This window comes from Sciurus carolinensis, chromosome 16 (assembly GCF_902686445.1).
Source record: "Sciurus carolinensis chromosome 16, mSciCar1.2, whole genome shotgun sequence".
Classification (NCBI taxonomy): domain Eukaryota; kingdom Metazoa; phylum Chordata; class Mammalia; order Rodentia; family Sciuridae; genus Sciurus; species Sciurus carolinensis.
Window position 1 is genome coordinate 42389087 of NC_062228.1, and position 18942 is coordinate 42408028.

Sequence of the window (18942 nt, forward strand, 5' to 3'; positions counted from 1 at the left end):
GGGATTGAATCCAGGAGTGCTCTACTTCGGAGCTATATCCCCAGCCCATTTTATTTTTTATTTTGAGATAGGGCCTTACTGAGTTACTGAGGCTGGCATTAAACTTGTGATCCTCCTTCCTCAACCTCCCAAGTAGCTGGGATTATAGGTGTGCACCACTGTGTAGGCTCATAATTCTTAAGTGTCGATCTTTTTATTTTGTGGCACTTGTTTGGGGATTGGAGCCAGGATCTCCTGACTGTGGGCTAGTCTCTCCTTCAGGGTCAGTGACTTGGCTACACAGTGACAGATCAGAAGGTGGCTCCTCTCTAGCTCAGAGGGCCATTGTTCCTGGCACAGGCATTCTCTTGGGCATTCTAGGATGAAGGGAAAGCAGCTAAAGAGCCAAGAGCATGTTTGGCCTCTTACTACCCCTCCTATCTCTACACCCCCACTGCACCCTACTGCCAGCCCTGGATGCTGCCAGAGCAAAAACACCCAACCCACTCTGCTTGAGACTCCTGTCCTACAACATGGACTGCTGAGACCTGGCCCTGGTTCCTGGCCTGTGATCCCTCCCCACCTCACCCATTCCCACCTTCTGCTCCTGCAGTATCCCAAGAAGAGACTCTCACTGTCTGGATATTGTCCCTCTGCCTGACTGTCCACCTTTCTAGTCTCACCCTTTTTTCATTCTGTTTCTGTGTTACCAACCCCTTTCTGGCTGCTGCCCCTTGACAGCAGTGTGAAAACACTCCTACTAGCCATGTTCAGACCTGTTTGCCTGTGTAGATGAGAATGAGGCCCAGATTATCATGGTGCGGGTGCTTCTTGGTAGATTGTGACTGGTGAGAAGTATACCTGACCCTGTCCCTGGGGGTACCTGAGGGGAAAGTAGCTATGTGTGTACAAATGGAAAGTTCTCAATGAGGCACCAGGAATGCTAAGTTTGCAGGGCTGAGGCCGAGCATAGCCCTGCAGAGGGAGCTTTTGTTCCTCTGTCATGCTGGCACAGTGACCGCCAGTTTCTGGTGGCAGTTATGGTGAAGGCAGAGATTGCCTCATCCTGCTAGACCAGTTACTTCAACTAGAACAGAAAGTAGACTGGTCAGATTTGCAGGTAGAGTATTTTGGATTATTTAAATAGGAATCCCTTCTCTTGATGTGAAAATGGAGAAAGTTGTTGCATAAAAATGTCTTTAAGGAACAGAAGTTGATACATTTTCAGATATCCCAGCTAGGTGTTATGTTTCTGATTTTTAAGATGGAGACAAACTGCTTGCTGATCGAACACATCCTTGAATCTAGTTGTATATACTCAATTATAGTGTATAAAATTGTACCCTCAATCACATATGTACTGTCCTATATAAGTGGAACATAGATTAGCAGGGGTATTCATATGATCTCATTAAAAAATTTTTTTCCGGTACTGGAGATTGAACCAGGGGTGCTCTACCCCTGAGCTACATCCCCAGTTCTTTTTATTTTTTATTTTGAGGACAAGATCTCACTAAATTGCCCAAACTGACCTCAAATCCGATCCTAAATCCCTGGGTTTACAGGCATGTGCCACCATACCTAGTACCATAGGATTATTTTTTGTGGCATATTGTGAAGAAAGCAAGATAAAGGAAAATAAATCCAGTATAATCCATTTAAAAGTGAAACTCTAGCCAGGAATGGTAGTGCAGGTCTGTAATCCCAGCAACTCAGGAGGCTAAGAGGAGAATCAAAAGTTCTATTCCAGCCTCAAACTTAGCAAGATCCTTTCTCAAAAAATAAAAAGGACTAGGGATGTAGCTGAGTGGTAAATCACCCCTGGGATCAATCCCCAGTACTAAAACAAAGAAGTAAAATTCTGTATGTCACCCCTTAAATGCCTTAGGCCTAGAAAGACACCTATCAAGCAAACATCCTGATGAGGCAGATAGGGTTGTGGTGTAGGTGGGACTTTCTATTGTCCTTTGTTAAGGTGAGCAAGCATATTACACTTTATACACATGTGCACACATGCACCCAACAAGCCCACAAAGAAAAGCAAAAAGCGGGTCAAAGCCATGGTGGTAGCAAATTCAAGCCCTGTCAACCCCTAGTGTTCTTGATGTCAGCATTGGTGGCCAGGAGGTTGGCCACATGAAGACCCAGCTGTTCGCAGACATTGTACCTAAGACAGCTGAGAACTTAGGCGGTTCTGCACTGGAGAATTCAGAAAAGATGGAGTGCACTTTTCACAGGGTCATAAAGGATTTCATGATTCAGGGTGGAGATTTCGTTAATGGAGATGGTACCGGAGTCACCAGTATTTACAGGGGGCCATTTGCAGATGAAAATTTTAAACTTAGACACTCGGCTCCAGGCCTTCTTTCCATGGCAAACAGTGGTCCCGGTTCTTATCACCTGCTCTAAGTGCGATTGACTGAATGGGAAGCATGTAGTGTTTGGAAAAAATTATTGATGGACTTTTCATGATGAGAAAGATTGAAATGTTCCCACAGGCCCCAACAATAAACCCAAGCTACCTGTGGTAATCTCACAGTCACGGGTTACAGGAAGGGATTTATATAGTGGTGAGTTCAAAAGTGATTTCATCCCAGCTGGAAGATAGAGTCCAGGTTATCTCAAGTCAGATCACTGAGTCAGATTGGCTGAACTAGGCCTCTGCATTTGCTCTCCTCCCTACTCTGACCCCGTTTGATCAAGGGACCCTGGAAGTATCACAGATTCAGAACTACAATTGTCTGTGCTCAAATTTTCAACTGTAAATAAAGGTTTTTGTATGAAAAAAAAAAAAGAAAGAAAGAAAAAGAAAAGCAAAAATCCTCAATTAGGCATCAACCCTAGCCCAGGCCAAGGGAACACAGGACAGGCAGAAAGAAGCCAAAGAAGATCACTGATTTACAGGGTCAGGAGAGGGAAGGAAGGTTTAGCCTCATGAGGCATCTTTTAGGTTTAGCTGTGGGGTGGTGCCTTTGTGAGAGCTCAGCCAATTGTGGAGAAGGACTGAGCAACCTATTACACAGGGGCCCTCCACTATGGTTGATCCTAGTTCTTCTTCCACTTCTGCATTAGAGCAGCAGCCTGAGGCTACCTCATAGACCAGTTTGGTGTGGTTGCTGAACCAGCAGCTGGTAGGCCACAGAAGTCAAACAGTATTTTTCTCCATTTTTAATGTTTTTCTACTTTCTTCTAATAAGTTGTCTGTATGAGATGCTGGAAATTGAACTCAGGTCTTCTCTCCTGCTAAGCACTGAGTTGCTGTCCCAGACCCAATTTTTTTTTTTTTTTTTTTTTTTTTTGTCTATATTTTTGTTTTTAAGTTCTTCATGGAGCATGAGAATTTGGGAAGCATAAAAGTTCAAAGAACTAATAAATATTATCTACAATTCTACACATACCAACATAAAAAAATACTGTAGTTTTTTTCTTCCTGTCTTTTATTTATTAATTCTTTTGTTTTACAAAATATAATCCAATTGGGATGGGGATATAGCTCAGTTGGCAGAGTGCTTACCTAGCATGCACCAAGCCCTGGGTTCAATCCCCAGCACCACACACACACACACAAATTGTATTGTTTGAGGAAAATATGGTATAAAAGCACTGGTTCTAAGATGCTATGAGACTGAAGAAAGTGGCAGGCCCAGGTTATACAGAGTACAATTTATTTGGGATTTAATGATAGAAGTGTGGTCAAAGACAGCAGCAAGACCAATGGGTCTCCGAGATGGGTTACAGGAAGGGGTTTATATAGTGGTGAGTTCAAAAGTGATTTCATCCCAGCTGGAAGATAGAGTCCAGGTTTATCTCAAGCTAACATCAAGGATGTCAGGCATATGCCAGCACTTACAGCATCAGTTAGTCCCACAGCCCATATCTCTTCTAATGATTTTGTTGTTTATAGAGCGCTGGCAAACCACACAGGGAAAACAGCTGGTTACTCAGGAGCAATCCTGGTGTTTACAACTCAAGTGGCTATAGTCAGGTTAAGCTGAATCCTTACATGTATAAATGGTTTTCTATCTTTTTCATTTAAAATTTATTATAAACATTTCCCCCATTGATACTTTCTCTATGACATAATTTGTAATTGTTGAAAGTATTTTTTAAGTTATATGTCAAAACTTTATACAAATTTTAGCCATTGTTTTTTTTCCAGTTTTTGTTGTGATGACCATTGATCACTAAGGTTAAATCTCTATTTTTTATGTGTGTGAGGGGGATTGAACCTAGGGGCACTTTACCTCTAAGCCACTTTCCCAACCCTTTTTATTTTTATTTTGAGACAGGATCTTGCTAAATTGCTTAGTGCTAAGTTGCCGGACCTCAACTTAACAATCCATCTGTATTAGCCTCCCAATTCAGGACTGTGCCACCATGCCCACTTTATTTGTGTGGTATGGTGCTGGGAGTCAAACCCAGGGCCTCCACCATGCTAGGGAAACACTCTACCACTGAGCTACACTCTCAGTTCAGCACAGGATAAAACCCTAGAATTGGAATGAATAGATGAAAACTGTGCACAAGTGCTGGGGTGTAGCTCTGTGTAGAGTGCTTGCCCAGCACTACCAAAAAAAAAAAAAAAGATAAAATTGATCTTCATCTGAGTGTCATGTCCTACATCTGATGTCTTGTAGTCTTAGGTACTCAGGGGACTGAGGTGGAAGAACTGCTTAAGTCCAGGAGTTGGGGGCTGGGGATATAGCTCAGTTGGTAGAGTGCTTGCCTTGAATGCACAAGGCCCTGGGTTCAATCCCCAGTACCACCAAAAAAAAAAAAAAAAATGTCCAGGAGTTGGAGGCCAGCCTGGGCAACATAATGAGACCCTGTCAAAAAATAAAACAAAAGAACCAATAATAAAACCTTGCCCAGTTGTAGGTTTTTAAAATCATACTGCTAAATTCCCTTCTAGAATCTTTTCTTTATTTTTATTTTTTGTAGTTATAGATGGACAGCATACTTTTATTTTATTTGTTTATATATGATGCTGAGGATTGAACCCAGTGCCTCACTGTGCTTGACAAGCACTCTACCACTGAGCTACAGCTCCAGTCCCTAGAATCATTTCTTCTTTTTTTTCAGTACAGGGCATTGAACCAAAGGGAACTTAACCACTGAGCCACATCTCCAGCCACCCCCCCACCTTTTAAAAATATTTTTAGCTGTGGATGCAGACAATATTTTTATTTATTTATTTATTTTAATGTACAAAGAATTGAACCCAGTGCCTCACACATGCTAGGCAAGTGCTCACCCACTGAGCCACAAACCCAGCTCATCTCAGTCCTTTTAATTTTTTATTTTGAGATAGGGTTGCTAAGGTGCTTAGGGCCTTGCTAAATTGCTGAGGCTGGCTTGTACTTGCAGTCCTCCTGTCTCAGTCTCCCCAGTCACTGGGTTTCCAGGCATACACCACTGTGCCTAGCAGTAGAATTTTTTTTTTTTTTTTTTTAGAATGTTTACCTGAAGCATATCGAAGCGTGTGAAATACATTGGGAAAGAAACATAACAAAACCCCCAAATTTCAACTCAGACTTTTTTTCCTACTACATTTTTCACGACAAAGATCATTTCTTTTTTTTTTTTTTAATTTATTTTTATTGTAAACAAATGGGATACATGTTGTTTCTGTTGGTACATGGAGGAACAGCATACCATTTGCATAATCATACATTTACATAGGGTAATGATGTTTGATTCATTCTGTTACTTTTACTTCCCCCCACCCCTCCCACCCCTCTTTTCCCTCTATACAGTCCCTCCTTCCTCCATTCTTACCCCCCTCCGACTCCCCCATTATGTGTCATCATCCGCTTATCAGTGAGATCATTCGCCTTTTGGATTTTTGAGATTGCCTTATCTCACTTAGCATGATATTCTCCAATTTCATCCATTTGCCTGCAAATGCCATAATTTTATTATTCTTTATAGTTGAGTAATATTCCATTGTGTATATATATATATACCACAGTTTCTTTATCCATTCATCAATTGAAGAACATCTAGGTTGGTTCCACAGTCTGGCTATTGTGAATTGAGCAGCTATGAACATTGATGTGGCTATATCTCTGTAGTATGCTGATTTTAAGTCCTTTGGGTATAGGCCGAGGAGTGGGATAGCTGGGTCAAATGGTAGGTCCATTCCAAGTTTTCTAAGGAATCTCCACACTGCTTTCCAGAGTGGCTGCACTAATTTGCAGCCCCACCAGCAATGAAGGAGTGTACCTTTTTCCCCACATCCTCTCCAATACGTATGTTGCTTGTATTCTTGATAATTGCCATTCTAATTGGGGTGAGATGGAATCTTAGTGTAGTTTTGATTTGCATTTCTCTTATTACTAAAGATGGAGAACATTTTTTCATGTTTGTGATTGCTTGTAGATCTTCTGTGAATTGTCTGTTCATAGCCTTAATCCATTTGTTGATTGGGTTATTTGTATTCTTGGTGTAGAGTTTTTTGAGTTCTTATATATTCTGGAAATTAGTGCTCTATCTGAAGTATAAGTGGCAAAGATATTCTCCCACTCTGTAAGGCTCTCTCTTCGCATTGCTGATAGTTTCCTTTCCTGAGAGAAAGCTATTTATTTTGAATCTATCCCAGTTGTTGATTCTTGCTTTTTATTTCTTGTGCTATGGGAGTCCTGTTAAGGAAGTCTGATCCTAAGCCAACAAGGTGAAGATTGGACCTACTTTTTCTTCTATAAGATGCAGGGTCTCTGGTCTGATTTCAAGATCCTTGATCCATTGTGAGTTGATTTTTGTTCAGGGTGAGAGGGGTTTAATTTCATTCTGTTGCATATGGACTTCCAGTTTTCCCAGCACCATTTGTTGAAGAGGCTATCTTTTCTCCATTGCATATTTTTGGCACCTGACAAAGGTCATTTCTGACCCCAGATGTGTGGGAGTTTTCTCACACACACTAAGCAAGCAATCAATTCTGCAGTGGTGAACACCAGGTAGGTGTTCTGACACTACCTAGAGATACCCTCAGATCCTACAGGGTTGAAGGTTCAAGCCTCCAGACTCTCTGCTGTCCTACCTAAGATGCCAGTTGCAAGACCCAGATTATTTTACCTGTACTTCTGACCCATCAGCTCTACATGGGGTTCCCATAACCCCCTTCTTGAGTCCAATTTGTTGGAGTGGCTCACACAACTTAGGGAAACAAATTGACTAGTTTATTGTAAAGGATGTTACAAAAGTTGCAGATGAAAAGGAGCATAAGGCGTGGTGTTGGAGATCAGGCGTGGAGCTTCCCAGCCCTCTCTGGGCTAATATTCATGGGTTTGGCTATCTGGACAAGTGTCCAGCCTTAAGCCTGTTCTTTGGGTTTTCACAGACTTCTTGCATAGGTATAATTGAAGGATGGACAACCTTGTAGAAATGTGACTGGACACAGAGGGTGTGATCTAATGCTCATAAGCTGAGTGGGGAAACCCAACAAAGCCTCTGTTCAGTAATTTCTTGACCTCTCTGTGCAACATGCCTCCCTTCAGGGCAGGGGCAGGACCTCTCTGGAATGAAACAGGTCTTATGACCTACTATCAGAGTAGGTTAGCAAATTCTTTATGGAAGCTGAGTACAGTGGCGCAACCCAGCAACTCTGGAGGATGAGGCAGAAGGATGGCAGTTTCTGGACAGCCAGGTCAGATTAGGGAAACCCAGTCTCAAAATAAAAAAAATGAAAGGGCTGGAGATGTGACTCAGTGGCCGAGCACATCTGGGTTTGTAACAGTGGTTCACTTCACCTTTTGAACACAGCCCTCACTGCTCTGTGGCTTATTTTAAAAGGGACATATTTTTCTTTTCTTCTTCCTCTTCCTGAGGGCAGGGAACAAGATTACCTTTTCCCATCCCAGACAGTTAATCTGTTCTTGAGCACACACCCACCACCAGGAGATGTCACCAGAAGATCTAGGAAGTGACTAACTCCCAAATTAAGAAATTCATTTCTTTTCTTTCTTTTATTTGGGGGTTGGGGGCCACCAGGGATTGAACACAGGAGCGCTTAATCACTGAGCCATACATTTCCAGTTTTTTTATTCTTTATTTTGAGACAGGGTCTTGCTAAGTTACTTGTGACTGCTCTAAATTGCTGAAGCTGGCTTTGAATTTGCAAACCTCCTGCCTTAGCTTCGGGAGCCGCTGGGATTATAGGCATGCACCACCATGCTCCGCTTAACAAGTAAATTTCTACACACCATCAGGGCACACCTGGGACCTGCATCAGGGCATACAAGTAATGTAAACTGTGAAGAGATTCTTTAAAAGCATGCGTTCTCCTGATGGGCAGAATCACAGCTCTAGACAAAAGTCCCCTGTGCTTCTCCTTGCTAGCAAAGCAATAAACCTTCCTTTTTCTCAAAACTGTGTCCTCCTTATTAAATTGGCATGGGGATAAGACTGAGTTTTCAGTAACAGGTTAACCCCTGTACTGCAAGGAAAGAAAAACTTTTTCTTTATGACCAACTCCAATACAGAAAGGTGGGGGAAGATTAGAGTTTCTATGACCTACCTTGGAGAAGAGACAATCTAGTTTCCGTAGTCTGCCTTAGGGAGAGCAAGAATTGGACAAAGACCAAAATATATATCATAATATTGTAGAGTGTTTGTTTCACTATCCTTTGATGACATAATGTTATATATTTTTTCTTTTGCCATTAATAGGTGAAACTAATCCCAACGCGATTTTGCATGTTTGTTGTTGTTTTTTGTAATGCTGGGACTCAAACTCAGGTCTCACACGTGCTAAGTACGTGCTCTGCAATGTTTTCTGATAATTTGTAAGAGCTCTTTACATATAGGGCAGTTTTCCAATCCACAATAAGTCTTGGTTGGGAGTTCAAACCCCAGCCTAAAAACGACCTTAAAGAACTTCTTAGGCGGAAAACTAGGTCTATGCACATATATGAAGAGCACTACAGGTCTTTTCCTAGTTGGAGGTCTGGGAACCACTCTCAAAGAGGTAGGACTGGGCCCAGGGTCACCACAACTAGTCAGATCGCGGGCTCCGCCTGCCTGGCGCCGACTGGCGGCCGCACTGCGCAGGAGCGGAAGCTGGGCCGCCCTTCCCCCACCCGCTTCCGGGCGCGGCTCAGTTCTCCCGCCTCCGCCTCCGCCGCGGCTCGTGGACGTCCCGCCATGGCACTGTCTCGGGGGCTTCCCCGGGAGCTGGCTGAGGCCGTGGCTGGGGGCCGGGTGCTGGTGGTGGGCGCGGGCGGCATCGGCTGCGAGCTCCTTAAGAACCTAGTGCTCACCGGCTTCTCTCACATCGACCTGGTGAGGGTCGGGCGCGCGTAGGCTGAATGGCGGGCTGTGGTGCGGGAGCCGGGGGGCTTGGGGCCCAGAGTTCGCTACCGGATTTGGGGAGCCGGGAGCGGTCCAGGAGGCCCTGGGTCGTGGCTGCCTGTTTAGAGGGAGCTGCACGACAGGGACGGGGCGTGCCTTCGCACGTCGGGCCTGTTCGGGGCGCTGGGAGGCCGCGGGCCCGGGTCTTCCGGACGCTCCGTCGCGGGGCCGCTGCTCCCCCCCCCCCCCCCCCCGGCCCCCGGACAGCGCCAGTTTGTGGCGTCTCGAAGCGATGGCCTCGTACCGTTTCACTTTGAAACTGTTTCCCAGTTGCACTGAGGTGCAGGAGGGGATTGAGTCTCTCGTGGATGTTGTGACTTTAATTGGAAGGTCTCCCCTAACTCAGAAATACCGACCCAGAGGACAGCTTTAATAGCAACCACGCATCCCGAGCGCTAGTCTCGAGAGGTTTACACGCATTAACTCATTTGATCTTTACCACCACCCCATGTGTGTGCACTGTTTTCATCTCATTTTATTTTTAACAGATGAGGAAAGTGAGATGCAATGGGATTTAGTAACTTACCCTGGGTCACGAAGCAAGTGGCAGGACTCCTTTGGGGTTCGCGCTCCTCCGCTGAGTACAGCATAGGTACACTCGCTTATTTCATTCAAGATGTGGTTAGGTTTTTAACTTTTGCGTTGGCATACGACGACAGGAAGCTACTGTAACTTTAAGTCAAGTTGTTTTTTAGAGATTGGAGATATCACCTGGATCTTGGATGTGAGTTTAAAAGTGTCTTAAAGTAATACTGGCAACGTGGAAAGAAAACAAAAAAGTAGAGGTGACAGAGCGTATTCTAAAAAATGAATGAATGGTGGCAGACTGAACTAAGGAATGATTAGAAGGAAAGAACACAGGTTTTCTTCTGTGGTTAATTTTTACATGCAGTTCTGTACCACAAATCCAAATATGCTGATAAGTACTGGTACTTTCTTAAGCCTTTAGTAATAGATAAGATAATGAATTTCCCAGCAATTCGAGAGGCCGAGGCAGAAGCATCACAAGTTGAAGGAGAGGCAGCCACATCAGTTTTTTATGACCCAGTCTCCAAAAAAGGCGGAGATGCTGGGGATGTAGCTCTGTGGTAAATTACTGTCCCTTTCTATTTGTTGTTGGTTTTGTACCGGGGATTAAACCTGGGGGGCTTAACCACTGAGCCATATCCCCAGCCCTTTTTTATTTTTTAAATAATTGTTTTAGTTGTAGATAGACAAATACCTTTTTTTATTTATCTTTATGTGGTGCTGAGGATCAAACCTTCACACCATGCTAGGCAAGCACTCTACCACTGAGCTACAGTCCCAGCCCCCCCCCCCCCCCCCCCCCAGCCCTTTTTAAAAAACATTTTATCTAGAAACCTGTCTCCCTAAATTGCTGAGGCTGGCTTTGAACTCATGATCCTCCTGTCTCAGTGTGGGATTACAGCATGCTTCCATAGTGCCCTGCTGTCCCTGGGTTCAATACTTCTCCCAAATAGTGACGTGGGAACCTAGAAAATAAAAGGTTATACTTTTTAATATAGTTATATTTCACTTAATTTTGTAGTAAAATTAGTACAAATAAATGCTTAGATGGTTATATGTTTTGACAGTGTTCACAAATAATAACCAACATTGTTAGAATTTTTCACAATTAGAACATGAGGACTGGGAATGTAACTCAATAGTAGAGTGATTTCCTAGTATGCCCAAGGCCCTGAGTTCAATGGCGGGGAGCTGGGGTGGTGGTGTACAACATAGACTATTTTTTTGTGTGGTTTTTGTTTTGAGGTGTATTCTGTTGACCAGATTGGCCTCCTACCTTAGAGCCTCCTGCTACAGCTTCCCCAGTAACTAATTGCTCTTGCAGCCCACGTGCTCACCTACACTTATAACTACACTTAGAACATTGATTACTGTTTATTAAGTTTATTGAAATTAAATGAAAATTATTTTAGCCATTTTTTGTGGGGGGCTACTGGGAGTTGAACTCAGGGGCACTTTACTACTGAGCTCCATCCCCAGTCTATTTTATTTTTAAATTTTGAGGCAGGATCTTGCTAAATTGCCTACGTGGTCTGAAAACTTGTGATCTTCTTGCCTCAGCCTCTTGAATAGCCGGGATTACAAGTGTGTACCATGGCATCAGGCTCCTTATATTTACTCTTTTTTGTTTGTTTGCAGTTCAGTGGCTCTAACCCAGGGCCTCCTGCATACTGGCAAGAGCTCTACCTCTGAGCTACATCCCCAGGCCTTCTTATATTTCTTATATTTATTTTTAGGCAGCGATTAGGTGAGACTTAAAACATGACACTTCTTTTTAACCATATGTAGAAAAGTTCTCTTCTAGTCCTCAGGAAATAATTGTAAGTGAAATATAGTATATAAAGAAGACTTAAATTAGAGAAGGCAGCAAAAATTTACTAAATCTGATTGTCACATATTATTTAATAAAAATGACAGGGTACAGTAAAATTTATATTAGATTTGAAAGAAATTAGATTGTGGTTTAGGATTTATATGTGTATATACATTTACATGTATATTATATATATATATATATATATAAATTTAATTCTCCATTAGTTTACCCATGCACTTTTTTTTTTTTTTTTTTCTTTCTTTCATGGAGGTTGAACCTAGGAGTGCTTTGCCACTGAGCCCCATCTCCAGCCCTTTCAGTTTTTTATTTTGAGACAGGGTTTTAATAAATTGCCTGACCTGGCCTTGAATTTGTGATTCTCCTGCCTTGGTCTCCTAAGTAGCTGGAATTATAGACATGTACCACCATGCCAGGCTAAATTTTATATTTTCAATAAATTATTCATATATATTTTAATGCCTTCAAAGAAATTTTCTGAAAGTATTTACAGGGATGATTAAACAAACAAAAAGCCATTCTTTTAAAGAATGGAAGAGGTACCTGGGATTGAATTGAGGGGTGCTTAACCACTGAGCCATGACCCCAGCCCTTTTTATGTTTATTTTAATTTTGAGACTGGGTCTCACTAAGTTGCTGAGGCTGGTCTCATACTTGTGATTCTCCAGTCTCAGCCTTCCAAGTCAATGAGATTACAGCTAGGCGCCACCGTTCCCCACAGTTTAGCAGTTTTGGTATAACTGGTTTGCAAAGCATTTTCTCTACTAATGTAGCAAATATTAAAAAGTTCTGGGTTGTGGATGCTAAGGATAGTGATATTGCTCAAACATAACCACAACATTTGTAATTTATCTGGGGTTTATGCATTTGTAGATTGATCTGGATACTATTGATGTCAGTAACCTCAACAGGCAGTTTTTGTTTCAAAAGAAACATGTTGGAAGATCAAAGGCACAGGTAACTATTTCTCATACTGTTTGTATAATCCTTTGATGAATCTTTTATTTATGATACCAGATTAACCATTAAGTCCTGAGTTTTCAATTCTGCAAATATTTTAATGAAATTGGCACAGGTGCATTAGAATAGGTTGGACATGATAATCTAGAGCTTATTATTACAGTTATCATTTAATGGCAGTGACATTTATATTAATGAATATTATTATTTTCACCTATTTTCCCAAAGGAATGGAGCTCTAAAAACATAAGTATTTATTTTAAAGTTACCATAGTGGTATATTTTGCCCAATTTAAGTTTTTTAGTTGTTCTGTTAATGGGACAATGAGCCAGAATGGCTTAATTTTGCTTGTCTTATAAGAGGAAGAAAATGGGTAAAGCTGTCTCTTTAAACTGAGTGTTTATGGAGAATAAAAAGATACAATCGAAGGAAGGACCAAAGACCCAACCCGCTGTCTTTGGTCTACAAAGGAAATTGAAATGTTCTACTTAATCCTGTAATTGGTGTGACTGTTGTGTCATCTTCACATTTAAATTTCTGATTTCCATGGGATGAGCCTTGTTTTCCTATACCCCCTAGAGGTTGGCTGCTTCTTTGTAGCAAGAGAAGCTACAGTCTTGAATATTATTCTTGGTGATTTCTGTTCTTGAAACATCTTTTCTCTCTGTGAGTCCTTTTGTCCAACTCCTAGTTCTATTTTCTTTTGTTTTTCATATTTTGGCTCCTTTCTCCAGTGGTACTTTGCTGTAAACCTTTTAGACTTAAAGCACAAAGTGAGGTCTTCCTCTCAAAACAGGCTTTTTTTTTTTTTTTTTTTTTTTTGCCTGTTTTTGGTACTGGGAATTGAACCCAGGGGTGCTTAACCACTGAGAGCCACATCCCCATCCCTTTTTTTTTTTTACAATCTTTCTGAGTTGCTTAGGGCCTTCCTAAATTGCTGAGTCTGGCTTTGAACTTGGAGTCTTCCTGCCTCAGCCTCCCAAGCCACTGGGATTACAAGTGTGCGCCCCTTCACCTTGCTCAAAGCAATCTTTACCTCTGTGTATCATTGTAATTAAACTTGTCTAGGGCTGGGGATATAGCTCAGTTGGTAGCGTGCTTGCCTCATAAGCACAAGGCCCTGGGTTCAATCCCCAGTACCACCAAAAAAAGAAAACAAAACAAAAAAAAAAAAAAACAAAAAAACTTGGCTAGATTGTTATTTAAGGTTTTGTTTTGAATGACATTGGCTTTTGCAGTGCACACAGTTGTTTGTTTTGTTTCTTTCTTCTTTTCTTTTCTTTCTTTGCAGTCCTGGGGATCAAACCCAGGACCTTGCATGTGCTAGGCAAGCACTACCACTGAGCCACATCCCTAGCCCTGTATACAATCATTTTCTTTTTCTTTCTTTCTTTTTTTTTTTTTTTCTCTTGTGATGGTAGATATTGAACCTAAGGTGTCATGTGTGCTACTTAAGCACTTTTGTCACTAAGTTATGCCCAATCCCCACATTTTATGTTTTTCCTGAAGCTCACAGTTCATTCAGAAGGGAGCATGGTATGGTGTAGGAGAGGGTTGGTCTGTTTTATAAATATGATGATGTGATATAATTTAATCTTTATGAAATTTTATCACATTTAAAAATTTCTTTAGTGTTTAATATAGATAAGGTTACTATGTAAGTACATGAGTTAACAGTATTTGTCTGCCAGAAGTACATTTCAAATATTTAAAAAAAAAAAATAAAAGGTATAGTAATTTACTGTCGTTTGTTTTCCAGGTTGCCAAAGAAAGTGTACTGCAGTTTTACCCGAAAGCTAATATTGTAGCTTACCATGACAGCATCATGAAGTATGCTCTAATTATTATATTGCAAAGTTGTGTTTGCTGTGAATTTTTAATTAAACTTAAACATGTTATTTTTATTAGCCAGAAATGTGTGCCCAGAATCATCATACTTTTTCAAAAAGAATTTTAATGAAAATCTGGTAGTTTGTGAAGTGCTATTTTTTCTACCAGGCTATGTATATTTATATGATTTAGATAAGTGATAAGATTTTAATGTTGTTAATAAGTTAGTTGGACACTTATAAAAGACCTTTGTATTTTTGTTGTTGTTTCATGCTTTGAAATGATCCCAGAAGTGCTTTATACTGACCTACATCCCCAGTCCTTTTTGGCATGGGTGGGTACTGGGGATTGAACTCAGGGTCACTCAACCACTGAGCTGCATCCCCAGCCCTATTTTTGTATTTTATTTAGAGACAGGGTCTCATTGAGATGCTTAGTGCCTCACTTTCGCTGAGGCTGGCTTTGAACTCAAGATCCTCCTGCCTCAGCCTCCTGAGCCACTGGGATTATAGGCATGCGCCACCACGCCTGACCATCCCCAGTCCTTTTTATATTTTATTTTATTTTATTATTTTTTTTAATTTTTATTTTTTTTTGCAGTACTGGGGATTGAACTCAGGGCCTTAGTGCTTGTGAGGCGAGCACTCTACCAACTGAGCTATCTCCCCAGCCCTATATTTTATTTTGAGATATTATTTTGAGATAAGAGTCTCCCTGAGTTGCTGAGGCTGTCCTTAAACTGGTGATCCTCCTACCTCAGTCTCCCAAGTTGCTGGAATTATAGCCTGTACCATTGCACTCAGTTCTGTGGAGCGGGGGAGTACCAGAGATTGAATTCATGTCTCAATCACTGAGCCACATCCCCAGCCCTATTTTATGTTTTATTTAGAGATGAGATCTCACTGAGTTGTTTAGCACATTGCTTTTGTTGAGGCTGGTTTTGAACTTGGGATCCTCCTTCCTTAGCCTCTCGAGTTGCTGGGATTATAGGCATGTGCCACTGTGCCCAACTCTCTGTTCTGTTTTATTGTTTTTTTTTTTTTTTGTTTTTGGCGGTACTGGGGATCGAACTCAGGGCCTTGTGCTTGCAAGGCAAGCACTCTACCAGCTGAGCTATCTCCCCAGCCCTCTGTTCTGTTTTAAATAAGATGTTTTAAACTGTAAGATATCCTTGTATATAATGATTTAAACATCTTTAAATCTGATTGACTTTAGTTGTCCCCTTTTTAGTTTAAAAGGTTCCCTTCCAAAATAATCTGTTTATCAAGACTGACTTGGGAATTTAACACTGGGAATTATAGTGGGTCAGTAATTTTGTTTATATATACACATAGATATATGTGTGTGTGTGTGTGTGTATGTATATATACACACACACTTAGTAAAGATAAATACAGTAAACATTTAATTTTGGAGGCATTTAAGCAAAGGAACTCTGGATATAAATTATCTTTTTTTCTTCTTCTGTGGTGCTGAGATTGAACCTTAGAGCTTTGGGCATGCTAGGCAAGTGTTCTATCACTGAGTCACATTCTCATCCCCAAGTTATCCTTTATCTATAGTTGCTCTCTAGCTCATAAGTAAATGGTATTAAAAATAGTCCTTGTTTGAGATACTGGAATTAGAGACAGTCTTATGCTTTCTCATAAGGGCATTTGTATCTTTAGCTTATTTTTTTCCTCTGGATGTTTGGTCTACAGACCTGCCTATAGCCCTATAACCCTTTTATCCTGTGTTGTTTTCCCAGTGTGCTAAAAGCAGAGACCCTAGGGGCCTGAGCCCTGCCTGATTCAGACCATGTGGAGTGAAGCCATAGGCCAAGCAGATCCTGGGAATGTGTTCTTTATATGTTCCCAGGCACTTGCTGCCCTGCGAAGGCCTGGTGGGACTAGTGAGGTCATGCCATCTTTCTGTTAGTTTGAGATCCTGTTCTTGCGCCCTAGGTAACTGGCCAAAAAGCATAGGAATTTGAAGGAGATAATTTAAATCTGCTTGTATTTGGGAAAAGTCAGATTTTATATGGTGTATACTCTTAATATCAGTTATATTTTGCTGTTGTTACTTTATTACATGTTTCAGAATTTTGTATTATACTGTGAAGACTTGTATAAGGCTGGTTTTGTTGACCTTTTTATTTTGCTTTGTAGCCCAGACTATAATGTGGAATTTTTTCGACAGTTTATATTGGTCATGAATGCATTAGATAATAGAGGTAAGATTATTTTATTATTCTGAATATCCCTGTATTTTCCCTTTCCCGTATTAAAGCTTTCTAGAAATTTAGTATTAAATTTTTTTTATGAGTTAAAACTTCAAAGAACTAAAAGGAAGTAAGACCAGGTTAAAAACTTGCCAGTTGGGCCAAGCATCACGGCACATGCCTATAATCCCAGTGATTCAGGAGTTTGAGTCAGGAGGCTTGCAAGTTCGAGGCCAGCCTCAACAATTTAATGAGAACTTCACCAACTTAGTGAACCCTGTCTCAGAAGGTCTAGGAATGTAGCTCAGTGTTAAAGTACCCCTGGATTCAGTTCCCAGTGCCAAAACACAAAAACCAAAAAACTTGCCACTTAGAGTTTTTTCTAGAACTGCTTTTTTTTTCCAGGTAGGAATTTAGCCATCACATACTTTAATATTCAACCAAAAGGTATAAATGGGGACGTTAAAAGTTCTAAAAGAGTATGACTGTATAGGGTCATACTCAGGTGGATGAGTTTGTTTCCTTGCTAGGGCACTTTAAATATAGTGAGAGTTTGCTTATGTGGAGACTTAAGGAAGATGACTGCCCAGGTCTCAATGAAGACCAGTTAAAACACTGTATGAGTGGGACTGAACAACATTTTAAAACTTCTCAGATGATTCTAAAGTGCCATCAAGGATAAAGCCCAATGTTTTGGGAATGAAATGATTAAGTTAAAAGCCATGGCGCTTTTTTTTTTTTTTTTTTTTTTTTTTAAATCCCTTTGTACTGGGAATTAAACCCAGGAGTGTTTTACCACTGAGCTAAATCCCCAGCCTCCCCCCCCCCTTTTTTTTTTTTTTTTTTTGCGGTACTGGGGATCGAACTCGGGGCCTTGTGCTTGCGAGGCAAGCACTCTACAAGCTGAGCTATCTCCCCAGCCCCCCAGCCCTTTTTATTTTTATTTTGAGATAGGGTTTTACTAAGTTGTAGGGCCTCATGGAATTGCAGAGGCTGGCCTTGAACTTGAGATTGTTTTGCCTTAACCTCCAGAGTTGCTGGAATTACAGGTGTGTGCCACTCTGCCTGACCTTTGATTATTTTAAGTGTATCCATTGCTGTATAAGATACTAGACTGGATTTTTTGGGGTGAGGGTGGTGCTGGGAATTAAATCTGTGACCTCACACTATGCTGGGCAAGTGGTTTTCCTCAGTAATATATCCCCAATGTTCTTGTTTTTTTAATTTTACAATAGGGTATAATATATTGCCCAGAGTGGGCTTGAATTTTAAGATCCTCCTGCCTCAGCTTTCCTAGTAGCTGGGATTATAGGTGTGTATCTCCATACCTGGCTAGACTAGATTGTATTAGATGTATACTTTGGGGGGATCTGAGTTACTGGGGATTTGACCCAGGTGCACTTAACCACTGAGCCCCATTTCTAGTCCTTTCTTATTTTGAAAAAGGGTCTTGCTAAGTTGCTTAGGGCCTCTCTAAGTTGCTGAGACTGACTTTGAACTTGGAATCAGCCTCCCGAGTTGCTGGGATTACAGGCATGCAACCCCACACTCTGCAAAATGCACACATTTTAATATTGTATTTAAGCATTTGATGACATAGGATGGTGTTGCATATAACCCAGTTTTGTATAACCAGTCAGTGTTAACAAATCTGTGTGTCTGGAATGTGGGGGAAAATACTTGAACAATATTCCTTGCCTGTAATTACTTCCACATGTAGAAGTATTTCTGTCAAGTAAGTTTTGTAATAATTTTGGACCAGAAATACCAAAAAGAAAAACATCGAAAGTCTGAATGATTCTTTTAACCTAATTCATCTTTTCTTTCCTAATCTTTAACTGCCTTATTTGTTCTTCATTCACTTATATGTATTACCTTATAATTACAGAATAGTACAGCAATAGAAGAGAAAGGTAGCACTTTGATTTTTTTTTTTCCTTCCCCAATGCTGGGCATGGAATGAGCCCAGGACCTTGAGCATGCTAGGCAAGTGAACACTCCCAGCCCTAGTACTTTGGAATTTTGGAATTTAAAAATTGTTTCTAGGTATGCTTTTCTTGGAGTAAATCTTTTCTTGGTACTGGGAATTGAATCCAAGTTTTTTTTGTTTTGTTTTGTTTTGTTTTTTTATCACTGAGCTACATTTCCAATCCTTTTTATTTTGAGACAGGGTCTCAGTAAATTGCTGAGGCTGGCCTCCAACTTGTGATGCTTTTGCCTTAGCCTTCTTAGCTGCTGGGATTACAGGCACACGCCACTATG

At 41.0% G+C, this 18942-nt stretch overlaps 1 protein-coding gene, 2 non-coding genes and 1 pseudogene across 3 annotated transcripts in view; all 4 read left to right on the forward strand.

Moving 5' to 3' along the window:
* The first annotated feature begins 2039 nt into the window (after positions 1-2039).
* Positions 2040-2587, forward strand: LOC124966069 (peptidyl-prolyl cis-trans isomerase H-like; annotated as a pseudogene).
* Positions 2588-4674: 2087 nt separating this feature from the next.
* On the forward strand, positions 4675-4747 carry Trnas-uga (transfer RNA serine (anticodon UGA)). Its single transcript has one exon. It is a non-coding gene; the product is annotated as a tRNA-Ser (tRNA).
* Positions 4748-9066: 4319 nt separating this feature from the next.
* Uba2 (ubiquitin like modifier activating enzyme 2) overlaps positions 9067-18942 on the forward strand; it is a 44254-nt gene continuing 34378 nt past the window's right edge. Inside the window, exons 1-4 of the mRNA XM_047527800.1 lie at positions 9067-9258; positions 12563-12646; positions 14410-14480; positions 16628-16692. Of these exons, the coding sequence (XP_047383756.1) occupies positions 9121-9258; positions 12563-12646; positions 14410-14480; positions 16628-16692 (358 nt within the window). The 5' untranslated portion in view covers positions 9067-9120. The remainder of the gene's footprint in view (positions 9259-12562; positions 12647-14409; positions 14481-16627; positions 16693-18942) is intronic.
* Trnam-cau (transfer RNA methionine (anticodon CAU)) lies at positions 13723-13795 on the forward strand. Its single transcript has one exon. It is a non-coding gene; the product is annotated as a tRNA-Met (tRNA).